This window comes from Artemia franciscana, chromosome 4, assembly GCF_032884065.1.
Source record: "Artemia franciscana chromosome 4, ASM3288406v1, whole genome shotgun sequence".
Classification (NCBI taxonomy): domain Eukaryota; kingdom Metazoa; phylum Arthropoda; class Branchiopoda; order Anostraca; family Artemiidae; genus Artemia; species Artemia franciscana.
In genome coordinates this window covers 1,509,284-1,533,935 of record NC_088866.1, presented here as the reverse complement: position 1 = coordinate 1,533,935, position 24,652 = coordinate 1,509,284, and the positions used below count along the sequence as shown (strand labels likewise).

At 33.9% G+C, this 24,652-nt stretch overlaps 1 protein-coding gene across 2 annotated transcripts in view; it reads left to right on the top strand.

Annotated features, from left to right (window-relative positions):
* LOC136025830 (uncharacterized) overlaps nucleotides 1-24,652 on the top strand; it is a 113,715-nt gene that overhangs the window by 84,248 nt on the left and 4,815 nt on the right. For both annotated transcript variants that reach the window (XM_065701829.1, XM_065701828.1), the window contains exons 6-10: nucleotides 1,739-1,879; nucleotides 14,549-14,711; nucleotides 16,612-16,708; nucleotides 21,296-21,479; nucleotides 24,134-24,267. In XM_065701829.1, the coding sequence (XP_065557901.1) occupies nucleotides 1,739-1,879; nucleotides 14,549-14,711; nucleotides 16,612-16,708; nucleotides 21,296-21,479; nucleotides 24,134-24,267 (719 nt within the window). The remainder of the gene's footprint in view (nucleotides 1-1,738; nucleotides 1,880-14,548; nucleotides 14,712-16,611; nucleotides 16,709-21,295; nucleotides 21,480-24,133; nucleotides 24,268-24,652) is intronic.

Genomic DNA, 24,652 nt, shown 5'->3' with positions numbered 1-24,652 from the left:
ACGTGGGAAAAAAACTGGTCTAAACTCAGGTCTAAGGTACGATTAAATATTATGGCCCAAAGGTGGATCCAGGGAATTATTTTTGGGGTACGTGCTTCCTCCCCCCACAACATCAGAAAATGCACTAATAACAGGGTGGAAGGGCGAAAAACATAAAAGGGGAGCCAAGGTTTAGTTGGTGCCCCCCAATTGTTAATTCTGTATCTACCCGTGTATGGCCCGTATTTTAAAGGTTTGTCTAACATCTAGTGATGACGGGCAATTAAAAAAGTTTTAAAAAAGGGCCTCTCTGAAAAGGAGCATTTACTTTGTATTCTTGGGTTCTCTTAAGGTGGGGTGGGGGATGCAAGTGCCAGATAGGGTGATCAAATGTTTTCTATTCTGACAGGGTTTAGCTTTACACTTGCTTTTGATATATGTTGGAGACAGATAATAATTGCCCTATTGCTATTTGCCCTATTGCCCTATTTAGCTACCGTGTAGCTAAAATTATGCTCGTGCCGCTTCTAGAAGCTGAATTTTATAGACTGTTTTCTCAATATTTGTGTCAAGGTCGTTGATGATGTTGAAAGGGAAAACTAAAAAGAATCAATCCTCTTAGAGGCTATGGGCTGAAGTTAAAATACATTATTCATGTAGCTTGATTTTATCCCGCTCTTTGTCATTTCTTTTATGAGGTTATAAATCTTGCCTATTGAGAATAGAATCTTCAGTTGAAATGAATGTCCAAAATTACCGTGGATGGATGTTAATTACCCAAGCAAGGCATTGTAGAAATGGGTCTGTTTTTGGGACCCGTAAAAATTTTGACAGAAAAGCACTTTTTGGCACCCGTCCGCGGAAACTTATTCTAGAGCCCCTTCCTATTTTTAAATAATTTTATAATTGTTTTCAGCTGTTGTTGATTAATTGGCATTAGAGGTAACTGATGTTAGTCCAGCACCAGGGTGCCCAATAAAAGCGTCCATGGAGGAGGTAAATCTTTTCTCTGGAAAAAGTGCAAATTTTTGCGTCATTTACAAAGAATAAAAAAAAACGTATTTATCATTTATCCCCCAGGAGTTTTTTTTATTGTCTTTTCCTATTTTTAAATAATTTAATGGTTGTTTTCTAGCGTTATTGATTATTTCGCAACAGAGGTGATTGACACAGGTTGCACTGTAGGGCGCCCACAGAAATATGTCTGTTGAGGAGGCACGTCTGGTCTGTGACAAAAGTGCAAATTTTGTGGGACTGACAAGGAATTTTGAAAAGAAAAATGGCTTCCTTCTCCTGGAATATTTTTTTCTAAAATGTCTCTTCCCATCTTTAAAAAATTGTACTATTATTTTCAGGCGTTGGTGGTTAGGTGGAAATAGCATAAAAAAGAAAATAGAAGTGGAATGGAAAATAGAAGTCATGAGAAAGTGGAAATAAAATAGAAAATAGAAGTAATGGGAAAGTAGGAATAGAATAGAAAATAAAAGTGAAATAGAAAATAGATGTGGAATGGAAAATAGACGTGGAGTAGAAAATATAATTAGTGGGCAGTAGTGGTAGATAACGTAGGTTCCAAATTTGTGCGTTCACAGAAATTTTTTCTTAAAGGAGGTATTTTTTTGAGCCCCTGAAAATAGCGTAATTTTTAAAATGATTTAGAAAGAAATTTGGCAAATGAACGATACGTTCTTGCTCCCTCCCCTTGGATTTTTTTGTTCTTCCAATTTTATAAAATAACCTTATGATTTTTTTTTTTCAGGCGTTGTTGATTATTTGGCAACGGAGGTATCTACATCAAAGCAAAAGAAATTTAGTTTGGTGACATTTGTTGACACCCCAGGTTTGGTAGATGGTGACATGAAGTATCCATTCGATGTTAATGAGGCTATTAACTGGTTAGGTAGGAATTTCAATTCAATTTTTTTTATTTGAAAACAAAAACATACAACTAAATTATTAATAACTACCCCAAAAAAGATACAAAAAAGAACTTGCGACGAGGTGGCATTTTTTTTAAAACAAATAACTTATCAAATTAACAAAAAAAATTAAATTAAATTTATTTATTTAACTTTTTTTGGAAACAAGTCTTTTTCACATTATGTTTGAAATCTCGTCAGGAATCGTATCTATTCACAAGAAATTTTTTTAATTTATAACTTACTAGAGAAAATAGAGTTTAGGGGTTATGTTCTTTGAGCAATCTTTAGTGTGTTTTTCTGCTCTCTTACGGTTTCGAAATAAAAACGAAAGACAACATTCTTATTCTCATTACATAGCTGAGATTCAGCTCTATCCATCTGCCGATTTACATTTATACAATCAGGTGTACATGATTTAACTTGAAAATACATTGAAAATTGAGTGAAAATAGTTGAAAAAGACAAGTTTTCATATTTTTTTAAGTAAGTTTTCATCCTTCCTCAAGAAAAAGCTAAGAAATATTGTATTCCTGGCTCAATGAATGGATAGAATGGAATGGATAGGGGGTAAAGTATCGCGGGTCTGCATGCCTAATGTGTTAGGTACAATTATTCTGCATATTGTATAGTAAGAATTGTTTTCTAATTTCACTCTGTCAAAATGCTTTACCCCCACCCCTAATATGCAAATATGCTGTCCAAATTATGTAATTTCTTTATCTATTCTATGACTTCTTTTTGTCTTATCTTACATTAAGCTGAAAGAAACTAACGAAAAAAAAAACGATTCTATAATGCGTCGATGAATGAACAACATTAGGTAGGGCGTTTATCATACAACTACCCTTTCAAGGAATAAAAACTCAATGGAAAATTATCATAATATATTGAGTTAATACAACAGTACATACAGTTTAAGGAAAGATTTGAAATAGGATTAAAGTATTTTTAGGACCATAACGTTTACGCCACATGTGCTCAATCAAGTTGCTATTCATCATAGGTGTGTATTTCATGAGTCGTTAAGGCCCATTCACTATGATATTTTACTTATACTGATCAAACAGTTCGTGGTAACGAACTGTAGTAAGGAGCGACCCGGCTCAATAGTAACCAAAACTCTAAAAAACGGAATTTTGATACCAATAGTTACATCAAAAGAATCGCATTTTAATGCTTTTATTACCCATCAAAAGTTACGAGCCTGAGAAAATCTGCCCTATTTTAGAAAATAGGGTGAAACACCCCCTAAAAATCATAGAATCTTAATGAAAATCACACCATCAGATTCAGCGTATCAGAGAACCCTATTGTACAAGTTCCAAGATCCTATCTACAAAAATGTGGAATTTTGTATTTTTTGCCAGAAGACAAATCACGGATGCGTGTTTATTTGTTTTTTGTTTTTTTTTTTTTGTTTTTCTTCCAGGGGTGATCGTATCGACCCAGTGGTCCTAGAATTTTGCGAGAGGGCTCATTCAAACGGAAATGAGAAGTTCTAGTGCCCTTTTTAAGTGACCAAAAAAATCGGAGGGCACCCAGGCCCCCTCCCACGCTCATTTTTTCCCAAAGTAGTCGGATCAAAATTCTGAGATAGCCATTTTATTCAGCATAGTCGAAAAACCTTATAACTATGTCTTTTGGGACGACTTACTCCCCCACAGTCCCCGTGGGAGGGGCTGCAAGTTGCAAATTTTGACCAGTGTTTGTATATATTAATGGTTATTGGGAAATGTAGAGACGTTTTCAGGGGGATTTTTCCATGGAGGATTTTGTCATGGGGGAAGAAGATTTCCATAAAGGGGGCGCAGTATTTTCTAGCATTATTTAAAAAAAACAATGATAAAATAAATATGAAAATGTTTTTTTCATCTGGAAGTATGGAGTAGCATTAAAACTTAAAACGAACAGAAAATATTACGCATATAAGGGATTCACCTCCTCCTAATACCTCACTCTTTACGCTAAAGGATTTTTAGTAATTTCAACTATTTATTCTATGGCCTTTGTGATTCAGGGGACACATTTTAAACTTTAATGCAAAGAGTTATTGACGAGGTATTGACGAGTGGGCGAACCTTCTCATATACGTAATAAAAACATACGAACATAGAAGTTTGTTACGTAAGCTAATTCGTAAGTTACGTATATCTTTTACTAATGAAAACGTTCGTGAAAACTAAAAGTTCTAGTTGCCTTTTTAAGTACCCAAAAAATTGTAGAGCAACTGGGCCTCCTTCCCTTCCTTTTTTCGCAAAATCATTCGATCAAAACTATGGGAAAGCCATTTAGCCAAATAAATAAATATACAAATTTTGCTTTAGTTATTCATCTGCGGAGAGCCGAAATCAAAACATGGATTAACTAAAAAACGTTCGGAAATTAAATAAAAAAAAACATGTTTTTTTCACTGAAAGTAAGGAGTAACATTAAAACTTAAAACGAACAGAAATTATTCCGTATATGAGACGGGTTTTCCCCTCCGCAATCCCTCGCTCTTTACGCTAAAGTTTTTAATTGTTTTAAAAATTAGAATTGTGGCAAAGAGTCAAACTTTAGCGTAAAGAGCGCAGGATTGCGGAGGGGAAAACCCGTTTCATATACGGAGTAATTTCTGTTCGTTTTAAGTTTTAATGTCGCTCCTTACTTTCAATTAAAAAAAACTTGTTTTTTTTTTATTTAATATATAGATAGTGCCAATTTGAGCCTATCACAATTTCTAATGTGCAAATCTGATGTGCTTAAACTGGCTCCAGCTAGATCTCAATGGATTAAATCGAATTGTGAATGGGTTTTAAGTGATAAAATTCAAGGTAATCACGATTTTTCAGGCAATAAGAAAATTTGTAACCAATAAGCAAAATCACAATTTTTCAGGCAATTAGAAAATCATACGAAAAATTTGATTGGTTCAAAACTACCGCTAGATGGATCTCGGTAAACCCTAGGAAAAATCTGATTGGCTTAAACTAACGCTAGATGGATTTCGGTGTTAGTGAAATTTCATTGTGAATGGGCCTTAAGCGTCAAAATCCTAGGGAATCACAATTTTTCAGGCAATCAGAAAATTCTAGGGAAAATTTGACTGACTCAAACTAGTGCTAGTTAGATATCGGTAATAGTGAATGCCCTTAAGCGATAAGATTCTAGGGAATCACAATTTTTCAGCCAATCAGAAAATTCTAGGGAAAGCTTATTGATTTAATCTAGTGCTAGCTAGATCCCTGTATTTGTGAAGTTGCATTGCGAATGGGCCTTAAGCGATAAATTCTTGAGAATCACAATTTTTCAGCCAATCAGAAAATCCTAAGAAAATCTGATTGGCTTAAACTAGTGTAGCTAGATTTCGGTATTAGTGAAATTCCATTGTGAATGGGTCTTAAGTGATAAAATTCACAAGAATCACAATTTTTCAGCCAATCAGAAAATCCTGGAGAAAATCTGATTGGCTTAAACTAGCGCTAGCTAGATCTCGGTATTAGTGAAGTCTCATTGTGAATGCGCCTTAAGCGATAAAATTCTTGGGAACATCTGATTGGCTTAAAATAGCGCTAGCTAGATATCGGTATTAATGAAATATGATTGTGAATGGGCCTCTAGTGCTTTCGTTAAGCGATTAGTCTAACCGTACAGACTATCGATAAGCGATTAAATTATTCCACAGATACAGAAAGAACTAAGGTACACGATAGATAAGTAGGGAATAATTTATGCTGGTAGAAAATAAACGGAAAATAAAAAAGTAAAGAATTAGCAGAGAAGTTCTCACTGCGTTTTCGCTTCAAGCTTGGCACACACAACAAAACAAATCAAACACTTCTTGCAAACGTCGCGCACGCTACTTGCTGTACACCATTTTGGAAAGCGGGTAATCCTTCACTCCTTAATGTATATCAAATTGCTTAGTGCGAAACCCCTCGTGGTTTCTGCTTTATCGTATCTGATAATTTATTCACTTGTTTTCTCATTCTTGTTTAAAAGTTATCACTTAAAGATATTTTGTGTTTTCAAGCTACTTGGCAAAATAATTAGACATTTCTAAGATCTTGACAGGTGTCTTGCTTTAGGGAAACTTCCGTTTCGTTGCTTATCAAAGCATTATTCTTGCCATTTCGAAGCAAGCGAGATGGAAATTCATTACGCATGGTATCCTAAAATGACTTTAAAGGGGATGAGGGGGGAGGATTTGAGGCGTCGTTTTCTAGACAAAGAGACTGTTTAAGTTGGACATGGGATTTAATTAAATATGATCTTTTTGTATGAAAAATAGAGTAGTGGAGGGGGGAGCAGGGTCAGGTTATTTAAGGTCTAGAGGGGGGAATATAGGACTTATATTAAGTTAAAGACGCTATTTCCACCTCAGCTAGAATTTAATTACCGTGATATAACTTGGCTGGCTTTTTTCGAAGCTGCACTTATTTATGTACAATCTTTTTCGCTAAGAGATAGACGAGCAATAAAGGAAAATATTCAAAAAATACACGAAAAGACTAAAAAACACAGCAAAAAGAGAATGAAAGTTTAAGAAACTTAAGCAACGGATTGTAACTGCAGAAAAGTGAATTTTGTCATTAGTGTAATTTTTTCATGGAAAGGGGGGAGTGTAAACAATCACCCCCTCTCAACGTATGGTATTGATGCATCTACAGCTTCAGTATGGCTTATGGGATTATGAATATGTTGTAATACGTTTAAACGTATATTGTGGTTAAAGTAAAAAAAAAATGGGGATGGGTGTTTACCACCCCCCGGAAAATACCTCCAGACCCTTCCCCCGCCTCAGAAAATGCGCCTCCGGAGAATACCCGTCGCGGCTGCTTGGTCTCCAATCACTTTCGTCTTGTAAAAAAAAAAGACTAAAACTCTTAAGTTTTGATGTAATGAGGACCCTCCGAAGTTTCTGCGTCCATGAGGTGGAAGTGGGGATGAGGAAGGGGTATTCCCCCTCCTATAAAGAATAAATTCTGCTCAGGTTCAGGCTGAATGTTACTCTTTACTTTCATAATAAGAGCGTAGACCAGAAATATTCCCATAAATCAATAAGGATTAAAAATCAAGTCCACACTTTTGATGAGTTTTTAAAGTTTTTTTGTGCCCCTCCCCAAACCAAAGTCCTGGCTACGGTCCAGGAGAGTATACTACCAATTTCTTCCTCCACTCTCCGCTTGTCTCTCCCTTAGAACCAATTCTGTATTTTTCTGAAAGCTTAATGAGAACTGGGATGTTTTGGCATTAAAATGCACCCTTTAAGGTATCTCCCTTCCTCCCTAACTACAAAACAATCAGAGAGCCCCATTGTATGATTTTAAGTGCCTTTTTAAGTTATGTAATTTGTCAATTGCTTACAGATAGTATTTCTTATTGGAAACAACGGACATTTTTCCCGGGGGAGTTTTTTGCAGAGGGGGTGATTGTCTTTGGGAATTTTTAGTACTATCTGTAAGCAACGGAGAAATTACAGTTTATCGGAGTTTATCAGAAGTTTATCAGAGAAAAGTAAAGAGCCACATTATGCTCAAGACCAACAGAAATAAATTTCTAAATAAATGAAAGAAATAAACGAAATCCAAAACGGACAGAAATTAAATAAACAATCACAGCAAACGTATCAGTAATTTCATTTAATAATTCAAAATTTCATTTATTCTGTAATATTAATTTCTGGGTGTTTTGAGCTCTTTACACTTCTTAGACAAACTTTTTTTCATTTTTTTTTAATTATATCTGTTTGTTTTTTTATTGCCAAAGTTTTTTTTTGTGGCTAATATGATTAACGTTCCTCCTTTTTTCTATTTAAAAAAAAGGAGAGGCAAGTGAATTTTTGGCAAAACAAAAATGATATAGCAAAATAACGCATTTTTGAAGAACGGGAGAAACATTTTAAGAATCTAAGTATAATTATGTCAAAAAGGAAATTGAATTATCAAATCCTGAATTGAAAAATAAGCCATTGCTTTGCAATCCCCTCGTCACCCCCCCCCCCCCGGATAAAAAACAAAAACAAAATTTGCTTATACAAGCGCTTTGTCAGAAGTGTTTTAACAGCTTCCTAGAAAAATCAAAAACATTATTACCTTGTGACAGCGATGTGGATGAGGCCAGGGTTCACGATTGAAGGTTCTCCGGTTCAATCCCGCGTTGCACAAGGAAGGCTAAATCTTCCAAAGTGATTTCAATTTTTTCATCAAATTAAAACAAAATACCCTTTTCGAAGTAATTGTGCAGTAAAGGAATTTTGATATTTAGATAATTGGAAAACCAAGCATTTTCAAAAGAAAGAAAATAACGATATTAAAACTTGAAACTAGTATATATTACTCTAATTGTTAGGGACTGGCTGGATACCAAGTATCGCAATCTCACTTTTTTACGCTTAATTTATTCTGCTTTCTACAGATTTCGGTCCCAAACTAATAAGTTGACCTCTATAAACATTATAGATCATAGAAAGGAAAGAAGGAAAATCTAGCCTAGAAAACTAGAAAATAGCTGAAATCAATTATCCTTTTCTTTTTACTCTGATTTTATTCGCTTGATTCTCTTTTTCTTTTCTTTTTCTCTTTTTTCTCCTCTTCTTCTTCCCTTTTATATATTTTTTCCTTCTCTTCTTCTATTGTCTTCTCTTCCTGTCTTCTCCTTTTTTCTATTTCTCTTTTTCTTTTTTCTTTTTTTTTTCTTTCTTTTTTTTTTCTTTTTTGGTTGATAAAGGCTTGCGGACGGAAAGCCGAATAGTTCGGTTATTTTTTAGTAAGCCTATATATTTTTTCACTGTCTTGATTAAAAATTCTCCGTCTTAGTAAAACATTTATATGGAAGATTTAAGGGAAATGGGAACTTCTTGGGAGGGTGTAAAAAGGGAGGCTCTGAGTAGATTGGGACGGAGGCGGAGTATGCGTAGCTGTGTTGGCCTCAGGTGGTTTGGGGCTGCGGTGGGTTGTTAGTAGTAGTAGTAGTTGTAGTATCTATATGTTCACATTTATTTTATTTTGTCAATAGAGAAAGTTTAACAGCTGTAAAGCACTTTTTTTGCGAGATTGAATTTCTAATGTTGGGTATATCCCGGCTCAAATGACATGAGAAAATATTGGTCGTTGTTTAGCTTCCCCCTCCCCCTCTAAAAAAATCAAATCCTCGGAAAGACTCTGTGTTATATGAAAGTGGCTACCAATAAGCCCTTTTTAAAGGATTTCGTCAGCTGGAGTATCCACTTTTCTAGTGTTTCTAACTTGAAAATTGAAAACGAGAAAGTACTGGATATTGTCAGCTTAAATGGAATGATAGACAAATGAACAAAGAAAAATATCAAAGCCTACGAATTTATCTCAAATCTTTTCTTATCTCCCGGCTCAAATGGCATGTGAAAACTTTTTACCTGTTGACCCCCCCCTAAAAAAATCAAAATCTATGGAAAGGCTCTGTGTTGCATGAAAAGTGCTATAAATAAACTCCTTTTAAAGAATATTACCAGCTGTAGTTTCTACTTTTCTAATGTTTCTCACTTAAACCTGAAAAAGAGAGAATATTGGAAATTGTCAGCCTAACATGGGCACCCATAAGCTAAATTTTAGGGAGAGGTTTTCTTGGTCTAATTGGCACTTCCCATGATGTTTAATAGAAGGCTCAAGACAAAAATATAAAAATACAAGGCAGCATCTTTCCGCCAGGGGGGCTGGACCCCCCTTTCCCCCATATAGGCGCCCGTGCAGCCTAAATGGAATGATAGACAAGTAAATTAAAAAAAAGTGAGACCGTTATATTCCATCATCAAAGCCCTCGAAATTATCTCCAGTTTTTTTCTTATCTCCCGGCTCAAATGACATGGGAAAATATTTTAAATTTCATCCCGTAAAGCGACTGCCTATCTAGACCGTTCGTTAATCATGATCTGTTGAAACAAATGGCTTTGTTAGTTTTTAATTCCAGGGAAGCTATCTGGTTGTGACAGGGTAAACATTCATTGGAGAACTAGAAGTTAGGACAATGCCCTATATATTCCACTGGGATGTGAAAAAAGTCGTGAAAATTTAAAATATCTAGAGAAAAGGAGTAGCTTGCCTTATGTCTGGAAAACAGAATGGTAGTAAAAAAAAGTATGAACTAGTCATTGGAGTCAATAGTGGGGGGGTGTTCTTTGTCCCTCTATTTTCTCCCTTTAGATTTTGAAGATATTTTGGTGGGTATTTTCATTGAAAAAGTCTTCCTTTGGTAAATTCATTAAAAAATTGAAACAAGCGGCAAATTTGCACCCACCCTTGGTATTGAGAAGTATATTCCTCCTCTCCCTAACAATTCCTCCTCTCCGAAACAAGCGGCAAATTTGAACCCACCCTTGGTATTGAGAAGTATATTCCTCCTCTCCCTAATTGACGCCACAGGAAGTAGTTATTACTGTGCAACACATATTTATTAGTCGAATCCCCAAGTCACTGGTTAATTTTGTGCACAGCAAGCAATTAGCTTTTGTCAATGAATAACTGTCACGCCATGAAAACACAATTCTGTTTTTCAACTTTTATAGGCATATCATCTCTGAATCGCAATTAAATAAAAAAACAAGTTTTTTAAATGAAAGTAAGGAGCGACATTAAAACTTAAAACGAACAGAAATTACTCCGTATATGAAAGGGGCTTTTCCTTCTTAACCCCCCGCTCTTTACGCTAATATTGACTCTTTTTCTTAACTCTACATTTTAAAACAGTAAAAAAAACTTTAGCGTAAAGAGCGGGGCGTTGAGAAGGAAAAGCCTAAATTTTGTCCCAATTCATTAAGAATGACCCCTGAATCACAAAAGCCGCAGAATAAATAGTTGAAATTACTAAAAATACTTTAGCGTAAAGAGCGAGGTATTAGGAGGAGATGAGCCCCTCATATGGGTAATAATTTCTGTTTGTTTTAAGTTTTAATGCTGCTGCTTACTTCCAGGTGAAAAAAAAACTTTTTCATTGTTTTTTTTTTTAAGTAATGCTAGTAAATCCTGCGCTCCCTTTATGGAGAATTTCTTCCCCCATGACAAATTCCTCGATGAAAAGTCCCCCCAGCATATTCCCCTCTTCTCAACCCCTGCCTCCAACAAAAAAAATCCTCCTGAAAACGCCTGTACACTTCCCAATAACCATTACTATATGTAAGCACTGGTCAAAGTTTTGAACTTGTAACCCCTCCCACGGGGACTGTGGGGGAGTAAGTCGTCCCCAAAGACATAGTTATGAGGTTTTTCGACTACGCTGAATAAAATGGCTATCTCAGAATTCTGATCCGTTGACTTTGGGAAAATAGTTAGCGTGGGAGGGGGCCTAGGTGCCCTCCAATTTTTTTGGTCACTTAAAAAGGGCACTAGAACTTTTCATTTCCGTTAGAATGAGCCCTCTTGCAACATTCTAGGACAACTGGGTCGATACGATGAACCCTGGAAAAAAAAAAAAAAAAAAAAAAAAAAAAAAAAAAAAAAAAAAAAAAAAAAAAAAAAAAAAAAAACACGCATCCGTGATCTGCCTTCTGGCAAAAAATATAAAATTCCACATTTTTGTAGATAGGAGCTTGAAACTTCTACAGTAGGGTTCTCTGATACGCTGAATCTGATGGTGTGATTTTCGTTAAGATTCTGTGACTTTTAAGGGGTGTTTCCCCCTATTTTCTAAAATAACGCAAATTTTCTCAGGCTCGTAACTTTTGATGGGTACGACTAAACTTGATGAAACTTATATATTTAAAATCAGCATTAAAATGCGATTCTTTTGATGTAGCTATTGGTACCAAAATTCCATTTTTTAGACTTTTGGTTACTATTGAGCTGGGTCGCTCCTCATTACAGTTCGTTACCACGAACTGTTTGATATACTTTCGTGACGTTTTACCCAATGATCAACCTTGTACGTGATGACCTAAAACATTTTTAAGGGCGAAATTTTGTCTTTGGTGATGCACTAGAAAAACTTGCAACTTCTTTAATACCCCCTACAGCATTCTTGACATATTGCCTTTTATTACACTTGGAAATCGATACGTTAAGAGCATGATTTTTCTTCCACAGAGGCTGCTTCTTTTAGCACAAAAATTTTTTATCTTTATCAATTTTTGATAAAATTTTTAAATTTTTTATCTTTTTTAGCATACTGTCCATTGCATTTCAGAAATGTTGATACTGCATCATTGTCAACGGTTAATCCAATGTCTTCCATTAGCTTGAGCAGAGACTTGCCTAAAATTTTATCTGTGGTTCATGTTCAGTTATAACCTTATAGCTTCTTTCAGGAGGGTCCATAAACCCAACAAAATCTTCTACCATACTGCTGTCGTAAACATAGTGCAGAGAAAGACTAATATGTGAGGTATGTGACGCACCTTTGGTTTCGTCAAATACCAGACTGTAAAATTCAGCTTCGTGGATTCTGGGTTTTATAGTACTTAAAGTTTCTTCAGCGCAGAATTGTATCAAGTTATTTGTCGTCGTCTTGCTAAAATACCCTAGCCCCAAATCTGCCACTACGCTTTGGGGGGGGGGCTCCCGCCACCTGCATATGCCTTGGGGGATGGGGGTAAAGTATTAGGACTGTGTGAAGTTGGAAAATAACTCTTACTACATAACATGCAGATTACTTGTATCTAACACATTAGACATGGAGACCCTTTATGCTTTACCCCCCCCCCCAATTTTACAAGTACCAGCACAGTTTTATCAATAAGTAGATAATTATTTTCTAACTAGTAGTAAGTATATAGAAAAAAAAACAACCTAAGAAGTAAGTAGTATGGGTACAGTTTGAAACCTCTAAGATTAATAAAATTATTCAGTTGATAAAAACATTAGGTGAGATAACAAAATCACGGAACACTACCACCTACAAACATTAGTTGCCACTTTGGATTCTTTGGTATTGATGGCCTTTAGTGGTAACAGTTCGTGAAGATGTAGGGGAGGGGGAACCATGTATTTTCAAATCTGTAAAACATTTTTTTTTTAATTTTTCGATGAAAATACAGAAACAAGTAATTTTCAAAGAAAATACAAAAGAATCCTAAATCTATGAGGAGAATGACAAAAATCTCGGAGGGGGGATATTGTCCCCCCCCCTCCTTGACTGGTGCCATTGATACATTCGAAGCGTTCTTCCAAATTGAGTGAAAGCAATCAAACATGTCGTGCTAACGAACTATGCTCCTTGCTATCAGTAAACGCAACTCAAAAGAAAAGATTTCTGATAACAATATATATATATATATATCAAAAGAATAAAACTAATTTATAGAAGAAATAAAGCTGGTTTGTGTAAGTTACGACGATGTATCGAATAAAATATACGACGATGTAACAAAAAATAGACACAACGTAGTTATGGGGTTCCCTTGATCCAAGCCGTGATTTTTACATGCTATTTTCTTGACAACCTTTTTTTTTATTTATCAACTTTTATATTATTTATTTTATTTATCAAAGCTTTTATTTTTGCATGTTCTATTCATGTCATTTTCGTTTTTGTTGATCTCCATTTTTCAACTATGTTTGAAAACAGGAAATAAATCTCATTCATTCAATCATAACAAATATTAAATTTGTGATATAAATTTATATATTGGGGTGTTATAGTTTTTTATTTTAATTAAATAAAAAACAAGTTTTTTTAACTGCAAGTAAGGAGCGACATTAAAACTTAAAACGAACAGAAATTATTTTGTAGATGAAAGGGGTTGTCCCCTCCTAAACGCCCCGCTCCCTACGCTAAAGTTTGACCTTTTCTCAAAACTCTAATTCTTAAAAGAATAAAAAAAAACTTAAGCGTAAAGAGCGGGGCATTTAGGAGGGGACAACCCCTTTCATCTACGGAATAATTTCTGTTCGTTTTAAGTTTTAATGTCGCTCCTTACTTTCAGTTAAAAAAAACTTAATTTTTCTATTTAATTTCTGAACTTTTCGAATCAATGCATGTTTTGATTTTGACTCATCGCACATGAATAATTAAAACGAAATTTGCATATTAATTTTTTTTTGGCTAATTTGCTTTCTCATAGTTGTGATCGGACGATTTTGATAAAAAAAAAGAGTTGGGGGAGGAGGCCTAACTGTCCTCCAATTTTTGGTAACTTAAAAATGCAACTAGAAGTTTTATTTTTTACGAAACGTTTTTATTAGTAATAAATATACGTAACTTACGCATTAACTTAAGTAACGAACTTCTATATTTGTATACATTACGTATATGAGGGGGTTTGCCCCTCGTCAATACCTCGCTGTTTACACTAAAGCTTGAATTTTGTCCCAATTATTTAAGAACGGCCCCTGAATCACAAAGGCCGTAGAATAAATAGTTGAAATTACTAAAAATACTTTAGCGTAAACAGCAAGGTATTGCGGAGGAGACAAACTCCCTTATATACATAATATTTTTTGTTCGTTTTTAAGTTTTAATGCTGCTCCTTGCTTCCAGTTGAAAAAAAATTATTTATTTTTTTACTGTTTTTTTTTAATAATGCTAGAAAATCCTGCGCCCCCTTCATGGAAATTCTCTTCCCTTATACTAGAGTACTCCGTGGAAAGATCCTCCCACGTAACTCCCACGCTCTGACATGGAGCAGGATAAGCTACGACTCCCTATTCTGCTTTTGTTGGCCAGTTGCCAGTACAGGATTATGACATTAATTTATATTTCAGGTGATCTTGCTGACCTCATCTTTGTATTTTTCGATCCAATCGGCCAAGCCTTATGCAAAAGAACGTTAAACCTGGTCGAAGAATTGAACAGTCGCCACCCAGAACGCCTACGTTTTTATTTGTCCAAGGCAGATGAAGCAGGACATGAGTCAGATAGACAAAGGTTAGACAATTTTTTTAATATAGTCGAGTCGACATTTCAAGAGATATGACGATATTTCAGTGTCGTCATATCTGAACGCCTACGTTTTTATTTGTCCAAGGCAGATGAAGCAGGACACGAGTCAGATAGACAAAGGTTAGACAGTTTTTTTAATAAAGTAGAGTCGACATTTCAAGAGACATGACGATATTTCAGTGTCGTCATATCTGAATGCCTACGTTTTTATTTGTCCAAGGCAGATGAAGCAGGACACGAGTCAGATAGACAAAGGTTAGACAATTTTTTTTTAATAAAGTACCTAGGATACTTAAAATCGAATCCACGGCTAAAAAAGTATTTTTCAAAATTTGGGGGGGGGGTAGAAAACACTGACAAAAAAATGACAGAAATTTCCTGGATAAAATTTCTTATGAAACAGTCCCTCATACAAAGCTTTTGGTTTCGGCAGATGACCCTCCCCTCCTCCCAAAAAAATGCACTGAACAGCTTTAAGAGTATGGAGTTGTCTTTTAGAATCAACAGATTGTTATTGTTGAAATTCTTATGGACAAAAAGCGTCGTCAAATATAACTAAGTAGATTTTCTTATTTACTTTCACATTTCAACTTGGCAACACTGGTGAAAATTTGTTACACATTTCTTAGAAAATCGTGTTTTACGGATATAAAAAAAAGATTAATATGGATCTAGGGGCCAAAAAAAGTTATAAATTTGATGCCCTTTGTACATTTACATTATTTGAATAGTTTTACATAACATCCATAACAGGTGCGTACGCAAGGGAAGCCTTGGGTCTCTCTCGAAATCTTAATTTTTTTGAATTTTTGAGCACTATTCAAATTATCAAATAATTATTTTTTTTTTATTATTTCCCCCTCGATTTTTTATAGTATTCTATACAATACTTTTACTTTGTATATAGTATTGCAGATTAGTTCAGTATTTTTCAAAAGCAGCTCTATAGTCTTTCGGATATGGTTTTTATCGTTTTTTTATGCATATAGTTATCTTCATATGATAACTCATAATCATATGAACATATAGAAACATATATTGAAGGGTAACCCTTTTTCCCTTATTTCTTCTTTGTATATAGAGTATTTGATTTTCCGAATTTTTTTTTCATTTTCAGTTGTTTATTCTAGTTTTTGTTCTCTTTAACACTTACCGTATGTGAAACCAAAACATTCAGGTTCCATTTTTCAACTAGTTAACCGTCTTATTTAAAACTTTTAGTCAAATCAGTGTTTCATATTTCTATATTTTCATTTTTTGTTTTTTTTTGGCGTTATTATTCATTTTAATAAGTAAAAAAAACATATCTCCGTTTCCAGTTTTCTTGATGGCTTTGTTTGAAATCTCAACTTGTTATTGCCATTGATACCATTAGGCTGTGTGATTTTTGGAGAATTTAGAATTTAATTTGATTATCTGAAATAATCTGAATATTATCTGAATAGTAATTATCTGAATAATAATTATCTGAAATAATTTGATAAAGAATTTAATTTGATTATCTGAAATCTAACCTTTTTTTTCCAGAGTTTTTTTTTCGCTGATTGTTCAAGAGCCCTATAAAGTTTCTGATTGTGAAACTGAAATATTCGTTTTTTAACTTTTTTTTGGTTGTTAGCTTTCTTTTACTTTCTTTTAACTTTTTAGGTTTCTATTTTTAACTAATTCACTCTCTTAATTAAAATTTTTAACCAATTTTATTTGTTTCTTTTTGTTTTAACTTGTTTAAATAAGTTAAAACGAAACATCTAAGTTGCTCCAGTTTTGTCAAAGAGATTTTTTGGAGTCTCGACTTGAATTTGCCACGTACACTAAGAGGCTAAATAATTTTTAGCTGAAGTATATTAAATCAAATTCATCTTTTTTAAATTGACCTTTTTTCCAGAGTTTTAATGCAGATTGTTCAAGAACTGTGTAAGCGACCTGGCTTAAACAAAACTGGTTTTGATATGCCCACAATCTACATCCCTGATTCAAACAAGGTAATGACAAATTTTTTTTCTAGTTAATTCTAGATTTTATTAACATTACTATTTATTTGAATATTGCACTAACGAATATTATTAGAAGAGACGCGCACAGAGGAGGAACAGCTTCAAATGTTGGGTGTAGATGAATGAGAAGAGAAGGAAAAAAACGGAAATGATATAGATAGAGGCTACGGCAATTCGAACGGTGACATGAGAAAAACCTAGAAACGACGAAAGCACAAGCGAGGAGAGATTTCAATCTATTTATTTATTTATCATTTTACTCAATCTTTATGTTTTATTTTATATGTAAACATATTTTACGTATATATTATTTTATATAATATGTTATATTAATAATCAATTTTTGTATATTTTTATTAATCATATATTCAATATTTGTTTATTTAACCTTTATTTATTTATATAAAAGATAGATAGATTATGTTGTCAAAAATTTGACAACTTTCTTTGTCCGTAAAAATTCTAACATGCAATAATTTGCTGGTTTCCAAAGACAACTACACCTTCTGAAGCTATTTAATGAATAGACCTTCTGATTTGTTCTCTTCTATTTAGACCTTCTATTTAATGAATTTTCTATTTAATAGATTTTCTATTTAATGATCTATTTTCTATTTTAATATTTTATTTTAATAATTTTATTATATTATTTTATTAATTTATTTTATTAATTTTAATAATTATTATTATTGTTAATAATTTTATTTTTTTCTATTTTAATAGACCTATTTAATAGAACAATTTTCTATTTAATAGACCTTCTATTTAATGAATACACCTTCTGAAGCTATTTAATGTCATATGTTTTCACTTTATTTTCGGCCGATTTTTCCCCCAGGTTTCTTGTTTTTTAATTTGGCGCCCGCTACTGCCAAAAACAGTATTTTTTCCTAAATGTTTGAAGATATATATGGTTTTGCAAATTTTCTCATTACCAATCAAAACAGCCAAATTCATTTTCAATGAATTCAATTTTTTGAATTCTTTGAAATGAATTCAATCAAATTCAATTTTCGTTGTCCTCGGTACTTTAACGATTTCAATACAGAAGGTCGGACAAAATTCACTACCGAAATCTTCCCTTTTATTTACAAATAGTTTACTACAAGCAATTCCTAATCTAACCACAAAAGATAACAAATCCTAAGCAAACGCTAAAACTCCTTATAAGGCGCTAAATTCTAACATACACTCAACTGCGGTTATCTCCACTGCGGTTTAGTTTTAGGGATCAGGAAATCAAATTAATTTACATAAAATGTTATAATTTATATTAAGGTTTTTGTGTTAGCTTTGTCTTAGAAGCTTATACGAAGTTGCGAGTATCGAAATATGTTTTTCTGTATCCCAGAGGCTTTGAAAATCATCCTTGTAGAAATAACGGATATGTTGATAACAGCTGGGAGTGAAGGGGGTGGTTTTTCCGGGGTACAGGCTCTGGGGGGTTGTCAAGCTGTTTTTTTCCGTCAATACTGGGTGATGGAAGGGATCAAAAGCCGACATTGTCTCTAGGGGTTGGAAACCCAAGCGAAGCCTCTGCTGAGAAAGCCGAAACACATTTCTAAAATTTAAATCCAGGTTCGAGGTTCGACCGGGCTTTTTTGAAAAAAGCAAATAGAGAAACTTAAAATACACTGCATGCTGACAAATGTATACTGAGTACTTTTACTAGTACTATTAAATACTAATTGTAGCACCTACTACTACTACTACTACTACTACTACTACTACTACTACTACTACTACTACTACTACTACTACAACTCACTACTACAGCTACTACAGCTACTACTACTACTAACAACTCACCGCAGCACCAAGCCGCTTAAGGCCAACACAGCTGCGAACGCTCCTCTTCCATCCCAATCTATTTCGAGATTCATTCTTTAACTCCTCCCATCAACCTCCAATTTCTTTTAAATCCTTCCCTATGACGTCTTTCCATCCCATTCGGGTACGATCTGTTTTTCTTTTGGCCCCAGATGGACGGCCCAAAAGTACAATCTTAAACATCCAGTCATTCTTTATCCGTAAATAGTTGCCTAGCTGTCTTAGCCTTCCCTTCACTACAGCTCTAAAAAGTAGGATTTAAAACTATCCTTAGACGATTCCTCCGGGTAAACCTTTAGGATAAATCTTAAACCCTCCTCAGGCCAATAAACATAAAAGATGCTACTCTATTCTAAAGACTTCTCTCTCTAAAAGTCTCTTCGAGACTGCCTTACCCATCCTCAATATTTTATTGAATTTATTTATTGAATCTATTTCAATAATTTATTTTAACCATAACAATAGAGCCCCTCGCTTCCTCCAAGGACGTGTCACACCACCTATTAAAACTAACAAAAAATTAATTTACTGAATTAATATTCAAAAAAAAATTAATTCTAAACTTCAGCTTGCTTAAGTTGTCTTTAACTTTTTAACCTTTAAATAAATGTTTCTTTGAATTTTTTTTCAAGACCCAAGGTTGCTTTTACATCGAACCCCTTATGGAAGCATGGTCCACACTTTAAATACATGCTGTATCCGCGAAAAAATCAGGACGCACTGTTGGAGTAAACATAACACCTTTTGCTTTCCTACTGCTAACTTCCATAACTAACAAACATGAACATTGCTAGTATAAAGAGGCCTGCAAAATGGGAACTATGTCGTATCTAGGATTCGAAGAGGGAGGTCTGCTTAAATAAAAAAAAAAAAAAATTCTCAAAAATCTAAATGTCAGTGAAAACCGACGAAAGTGAATTCGTCCAAAACCTCGAAACTTCTTCCTCAAAACCATCCAAAACCTCTCCCTGGATCTGCCACAAAAATGGGGATAGCTACTTTTAATGACGGCCAATCGTGCAAAAAGAAATGAGGAGAAAACAGTTTAATTGTCTCTTAAATTTGTTATTTTTTCATTTTTTTTGAACTAAAATACATTGATAAACTTTTGTCTTACCAAATTGACATGCTAAAAGGCCACACCCTTTCCTGAAAAATAGTAATTCTAAAGTGATTTCTATTTCTGGCCGCTTACCAGCTTCTTATTAGAAATTAAGATTTTAGATAATTTTTTGAATTTAAAAATAAATTCAATGCTATTCATTTTTTCTGATTCAAAGATTACCCTTCTCATTATAATGGAATTATGATGTGTCAAGCTTTTGTTTGAAAAAATAATTATTTTTATTTTTTGTCTATAAAAACAAAATATTACTCCTGAATCAGTGGAGTTACAACTAAACTTTCTACTAACAGTTCCGAGGTAACGTCTTTGTAAAATGAATTGGTTTGTTTCTTACTGAGTAAACACGTTTTTTTTTCCGGGTATCATGAGCATGTAGCTGTGGCTACAGTCGTGAGGAACAACTGTCTGTTTTACCTGAACGGTTTGTGCAAATTACCGTCGCAGTAAATGATATAAAAAAGTGATTTTTCGATACAGCCGAGATTACATCGAAATATTATTAATTAAAATTTGGTCTTATAGTGAGTAATATGGCTCTGTCTGGTAGAAAATGGATACAAAAAGATGTTTTCGTGCATATTTGTAAAAACTTGTTTTTTTTTTATTTTTGAAGCCCACCCCCTCCAAAAAAATGGTAGTAATCAATGGCAAATAATGCTTAAGGTTACATCTATGTCAACAAAACAAAATATGTGAACTGCCTCCTAAGAGTCGATCAAGTTCAGATCTGAAAAGAATCTTAAGTGTGCCAATTCACGAAAACTTAGGAGAGAGGGAGTAAAGATTTATTTCGATCTTTTTTGTTGATGAAGATACGAAAAAAGATACTTTAAGAAATCTAGGGTGGTGGGCATTTTATTTTTTTCGATTTTTTTATTGAATATGCAAAAAAAGAATGCTTAAATTTTAGAAGGAGGCAATTGCCCTCTTTCCTTCCCTCTAGTTGTTTTGGAACTCTTGACGTTCTCAGCGCTTAGAGGAAAAGGATTTTCAACATAAAAACTTAGTGTAAAGTGATTTATTTTATAAATTAGTTTATAAGTCCCACCCGTGTCTCCATGGGTCGATTTTTTTTCCCTTCTTCTCTCTCTCTCTTTCTCTATGTACTTTTATGTACTATGTACTTTTTTCGCTTCTTCTCTCTCTCTCTCTTTCTCTATTTACTCTATGTACTCTAGTTGTTGTTCTGGAACTTCTGAAGTTCTCAGCGCTGAGAAGAAAAGAATCTTAAATATAAAAACTTAGTAGAGAAAAGCGGGAAAAACAAATTAAAACCAAAGAAGATCGTTATTTGCTTTTATACTGTCCTTTTAAGTTTTTCTGTTTTTGATTCTTTCGTCCTCAACATCAAGAACTTCTAGTCCTCAAAAGGGTTTTTTACTTTCGGGTAACAACGTGAATAAGGCTAATAGCGCTATTAAGTCTAAAATAGAACACAGTTATATTTTTTTATTCAACTCATTATTGATGCGTACTCGGTTACAGGCTGGGAATTGCTCTTGGTTCAGGAAACACAGAAGGTGTGGTTTACTACCACTTATTTAGACTTTTTTATGATAAACAATTCGTTATGTTCCAAAGGATACCGCAATATTGTTCATTATTAATGAATCTTTTAGCAAGTACGATGTGTCAATCAGATAGAAGATGTCTGCAAAGACGTTGAGAAGACCATCAATCAAACTATCCAGAATACCTTGAATACTCTTGAGAAAGACTGCGACAAAATATCGGAAATTGTAGATCAAACTATTAAGCAGGACAACGAAGATAGGAGCTATAATCTGAAGGCGTCTGGAAAAGGTGAGGCGATCTGTTCTAACAACACAATAATTTTTCCGAAAATTGACGTACTACAATTTCTGGTGTAAAAAAACGATCTAGATAGGTCGCGACTTTAAGGAAATTGTTTCCCCTCTGATCCCCCTTTATACTTTTCATAAGTCGTTTCCTGACTGAAATTAGAGACCCCCGATACCTTGATCCAGATGATCCTTGATCCAGAATACCTTGAATACTCTTGAGAAAGACTGTGGAGGGGGATACGTGGGATGAAATCTCCCTGGAGGAATTTATCATGAGGGAAGAGAATTTCTCTCATGATCCTGTCCAACGAAGATAAGAGTTATAATCTGAAGGCGTCTGAGAAAGGTGAGGCAATCTATTCTAGCGAAACTGTAATTTGAGTAAAAAACAAATTCCCTGGCATTATTGAAAAAACAATCAAAAATCAAATGAAAAAAAAAAGTTTTTTTTTCAACTAAACGTAAGGAGCAACATTAAAACTTAGAACGAACAGAAATTACTACGTATATGAACGGGGCTGCCCCCTCCTCAATACCTTGCTATTTATGCTAAAGTTTGAATTTGTCCCAATCCTTTGACAAAGACTCCCGAGACACAAGGGTCGTTTAATTAGAAAAATAAAAAAGCTTATTTAAAAGCACTGAACAACTTTAGCGTAAAGAGCGAGGTGTTGAAGAGGGGCAGCCCCTTCATATACATAGTAATTTCTGTTCGTTTTAAGCTTTCATGTTGCTCCTTACTTTCAGTTGATAAGAAATTATGTTTTTTTTTCTTTAATCCTCTGACAGGGACGAAGTTGCTGCGTCAGTTTTTAATCCATTCAAACCAGCGTTAATATCAATTTATAATTTGACTTACTACCATTTTCTGGTGTGAAAAAACGATCTAGATAGAACACGATTGTAAGGAAACTCGTTTCTCCTTCCATCCAATTTAATAATTTTCATAAATCGTTTCCTGACTGAAATTAGAGACCCCCGAAGGTTGAAAGCCTTCAGCATAAGTAGGAGAAGTTTCAAAACTCAACTTGTTCGTTGACAATTCAGTTGATTATGAATTTTTAAAGAAAAGCATTCCCGTTTGAAAGCTGTTACGTGAGTTTCGGATTCTTAATTGCTTTGTATTAAGTTGTATGCATCGTGGCTTTATGTTCAAGATTTTTTTTTTTGTATTTGAAATAATACTCAGTGAAAATATCTGTGTGTGTGTGCTTGTGCCTTTATAGAAATGTCATCACTATTAGCATTTTCTATTGTGCTTATAAATATTCATTTGGAAAAGTATATACTGAATTTAATTATTTAATATAGAGATTACCTTAATAAATAATTATTTAATAAATAATTAGATTAATATAGAGATTTAATTATTTAATATAGAGAGCTACCCGAATATACACCTCGTAGTATAAAAAAACCCATTGCAACACACCCAGACATCTAATACGAATAATTGCAATCAGTGGTGGTAATAGACCTAAATAAATAATAACTATAATAATAACTACACATATAATGAATATGATGAAGTAAATAAATGTAATAACAACTTATAACTAATAACCAGACCTAAATAAGTGGTTTTGCCTGCTTCCAACACCTAATGAGACCTTAGGAATAATGCTAAAAAAAAATTGGAAAATTCTAAAATTTATTCATTTTTTTTGTATCTTAGCAATATCCATTTATAATTCTGCAATCGCTATTGGTTTGAAAGCAAAGTAGTGCGTGTCTTCTATTAATCTATGAATTATACCCGTTTATACCCGTTACCCGCTATACCCAATACCCGTTTATAATTTTGCAGTCGCTATCGGTTTGAAAGCAAAGTAGTGCGCGTCTTCTATTAATGTATGAATTATAACCGTTTATATCCGTTACCCATTATACCCAACACCCGTTTAAAATTTTGCAGTCACTATTGGCCTGAAAGCAAAGTAGTGCGTGTCTTCTATTAATCTGTGAATTATACCCGTTACCCGCTATACCCAATAGCCGTTTATAATTTTGCAGTCGCTATTGGTTTGAAAGCAAAGTAGTGCGCGTCTTCTATTAATCTATGAATTATAACCGTTTATACCCGTTATACCCAATACCCGTTTAAAATTTTGCAGTCACTATTGGTTTGAAAGCAAAGTAGTGCGTGTCTATCTATTAATCTATGAATTAATAGAATCCAAAATCAGCGCTCTGCAATTCCTGTGTATGCTTTCTAAACTGCAAATCCTTGATCAAGAAGGGGTTTGAGAGTCTTTTAGGGCTTAATATTTATTTTTTTCATCCTGAAAGGTCCTGCCGTACTCCTAAAAGAGAGACACTTTTTATTCCAGACAATTGAAAAACCTGGCGATCAACAATTATAGTTCACTAAATATTAAAATAAGTTACGCTAAAATTTTTATTCTTTTAATTTCCTTTTTTTATTATGTGGCTTGAAAAGCACTGACATATTTAACCCTGCCTAACCCTTTGAAAGAAACATTTAAATTTTGTGAAAAAATATTCCAACTCTGAAGCTTGAAAAAATATAGCCTGAAAAAGCCTGAAAAAATCCACATATTTAAACCTAAAAGAGCCCAAATTTATTTTTGATAAAAACTACTAAATGGGTTTGTCCAAAAAAGAGTGACAGCACATTTGTCTTCTTTTTAGGTGTGCTATTAATGTTGTTGAGTTTTCTACTGCCCTCATTACTTGTGGTCAATTTCCTAGTTGCCAATTTGCCTAGAAGCACCATTACCTCTACTCTTGGTGAAGAAACTACAGAAATGCTTTATGTTTATACTGTAAGTACTTGTTAAAATTTTATTCTTTTTCTATGATAAATTGTAGTTCTTTATTTTTGTTCTACTTGATTTCTCTGGATTAGCCATAGATATTTTGTTGCAATTTCTTTTTTAATTAGAAAATGATTCAGGTTATAAATTGCTTTTATAGAACAATGAAAAATATGTAATAGATATATGCAATTTAAAACGGTCAACAAAGGGCCAAAAACGGGTCGTCAAGCTAAAACGCTTAGGTGACGCCAGTATCTGAATTCTGAATGTAATATCTGATCGAGTGGAATTTTCGAGTCTTTCCAAATTGCCAAAAAATAATATTGCGTAAAAATTATTAAATATTGCTTTGGCAATTTGGCAACTAGTAAAAGCTTATCAGTACATGAAA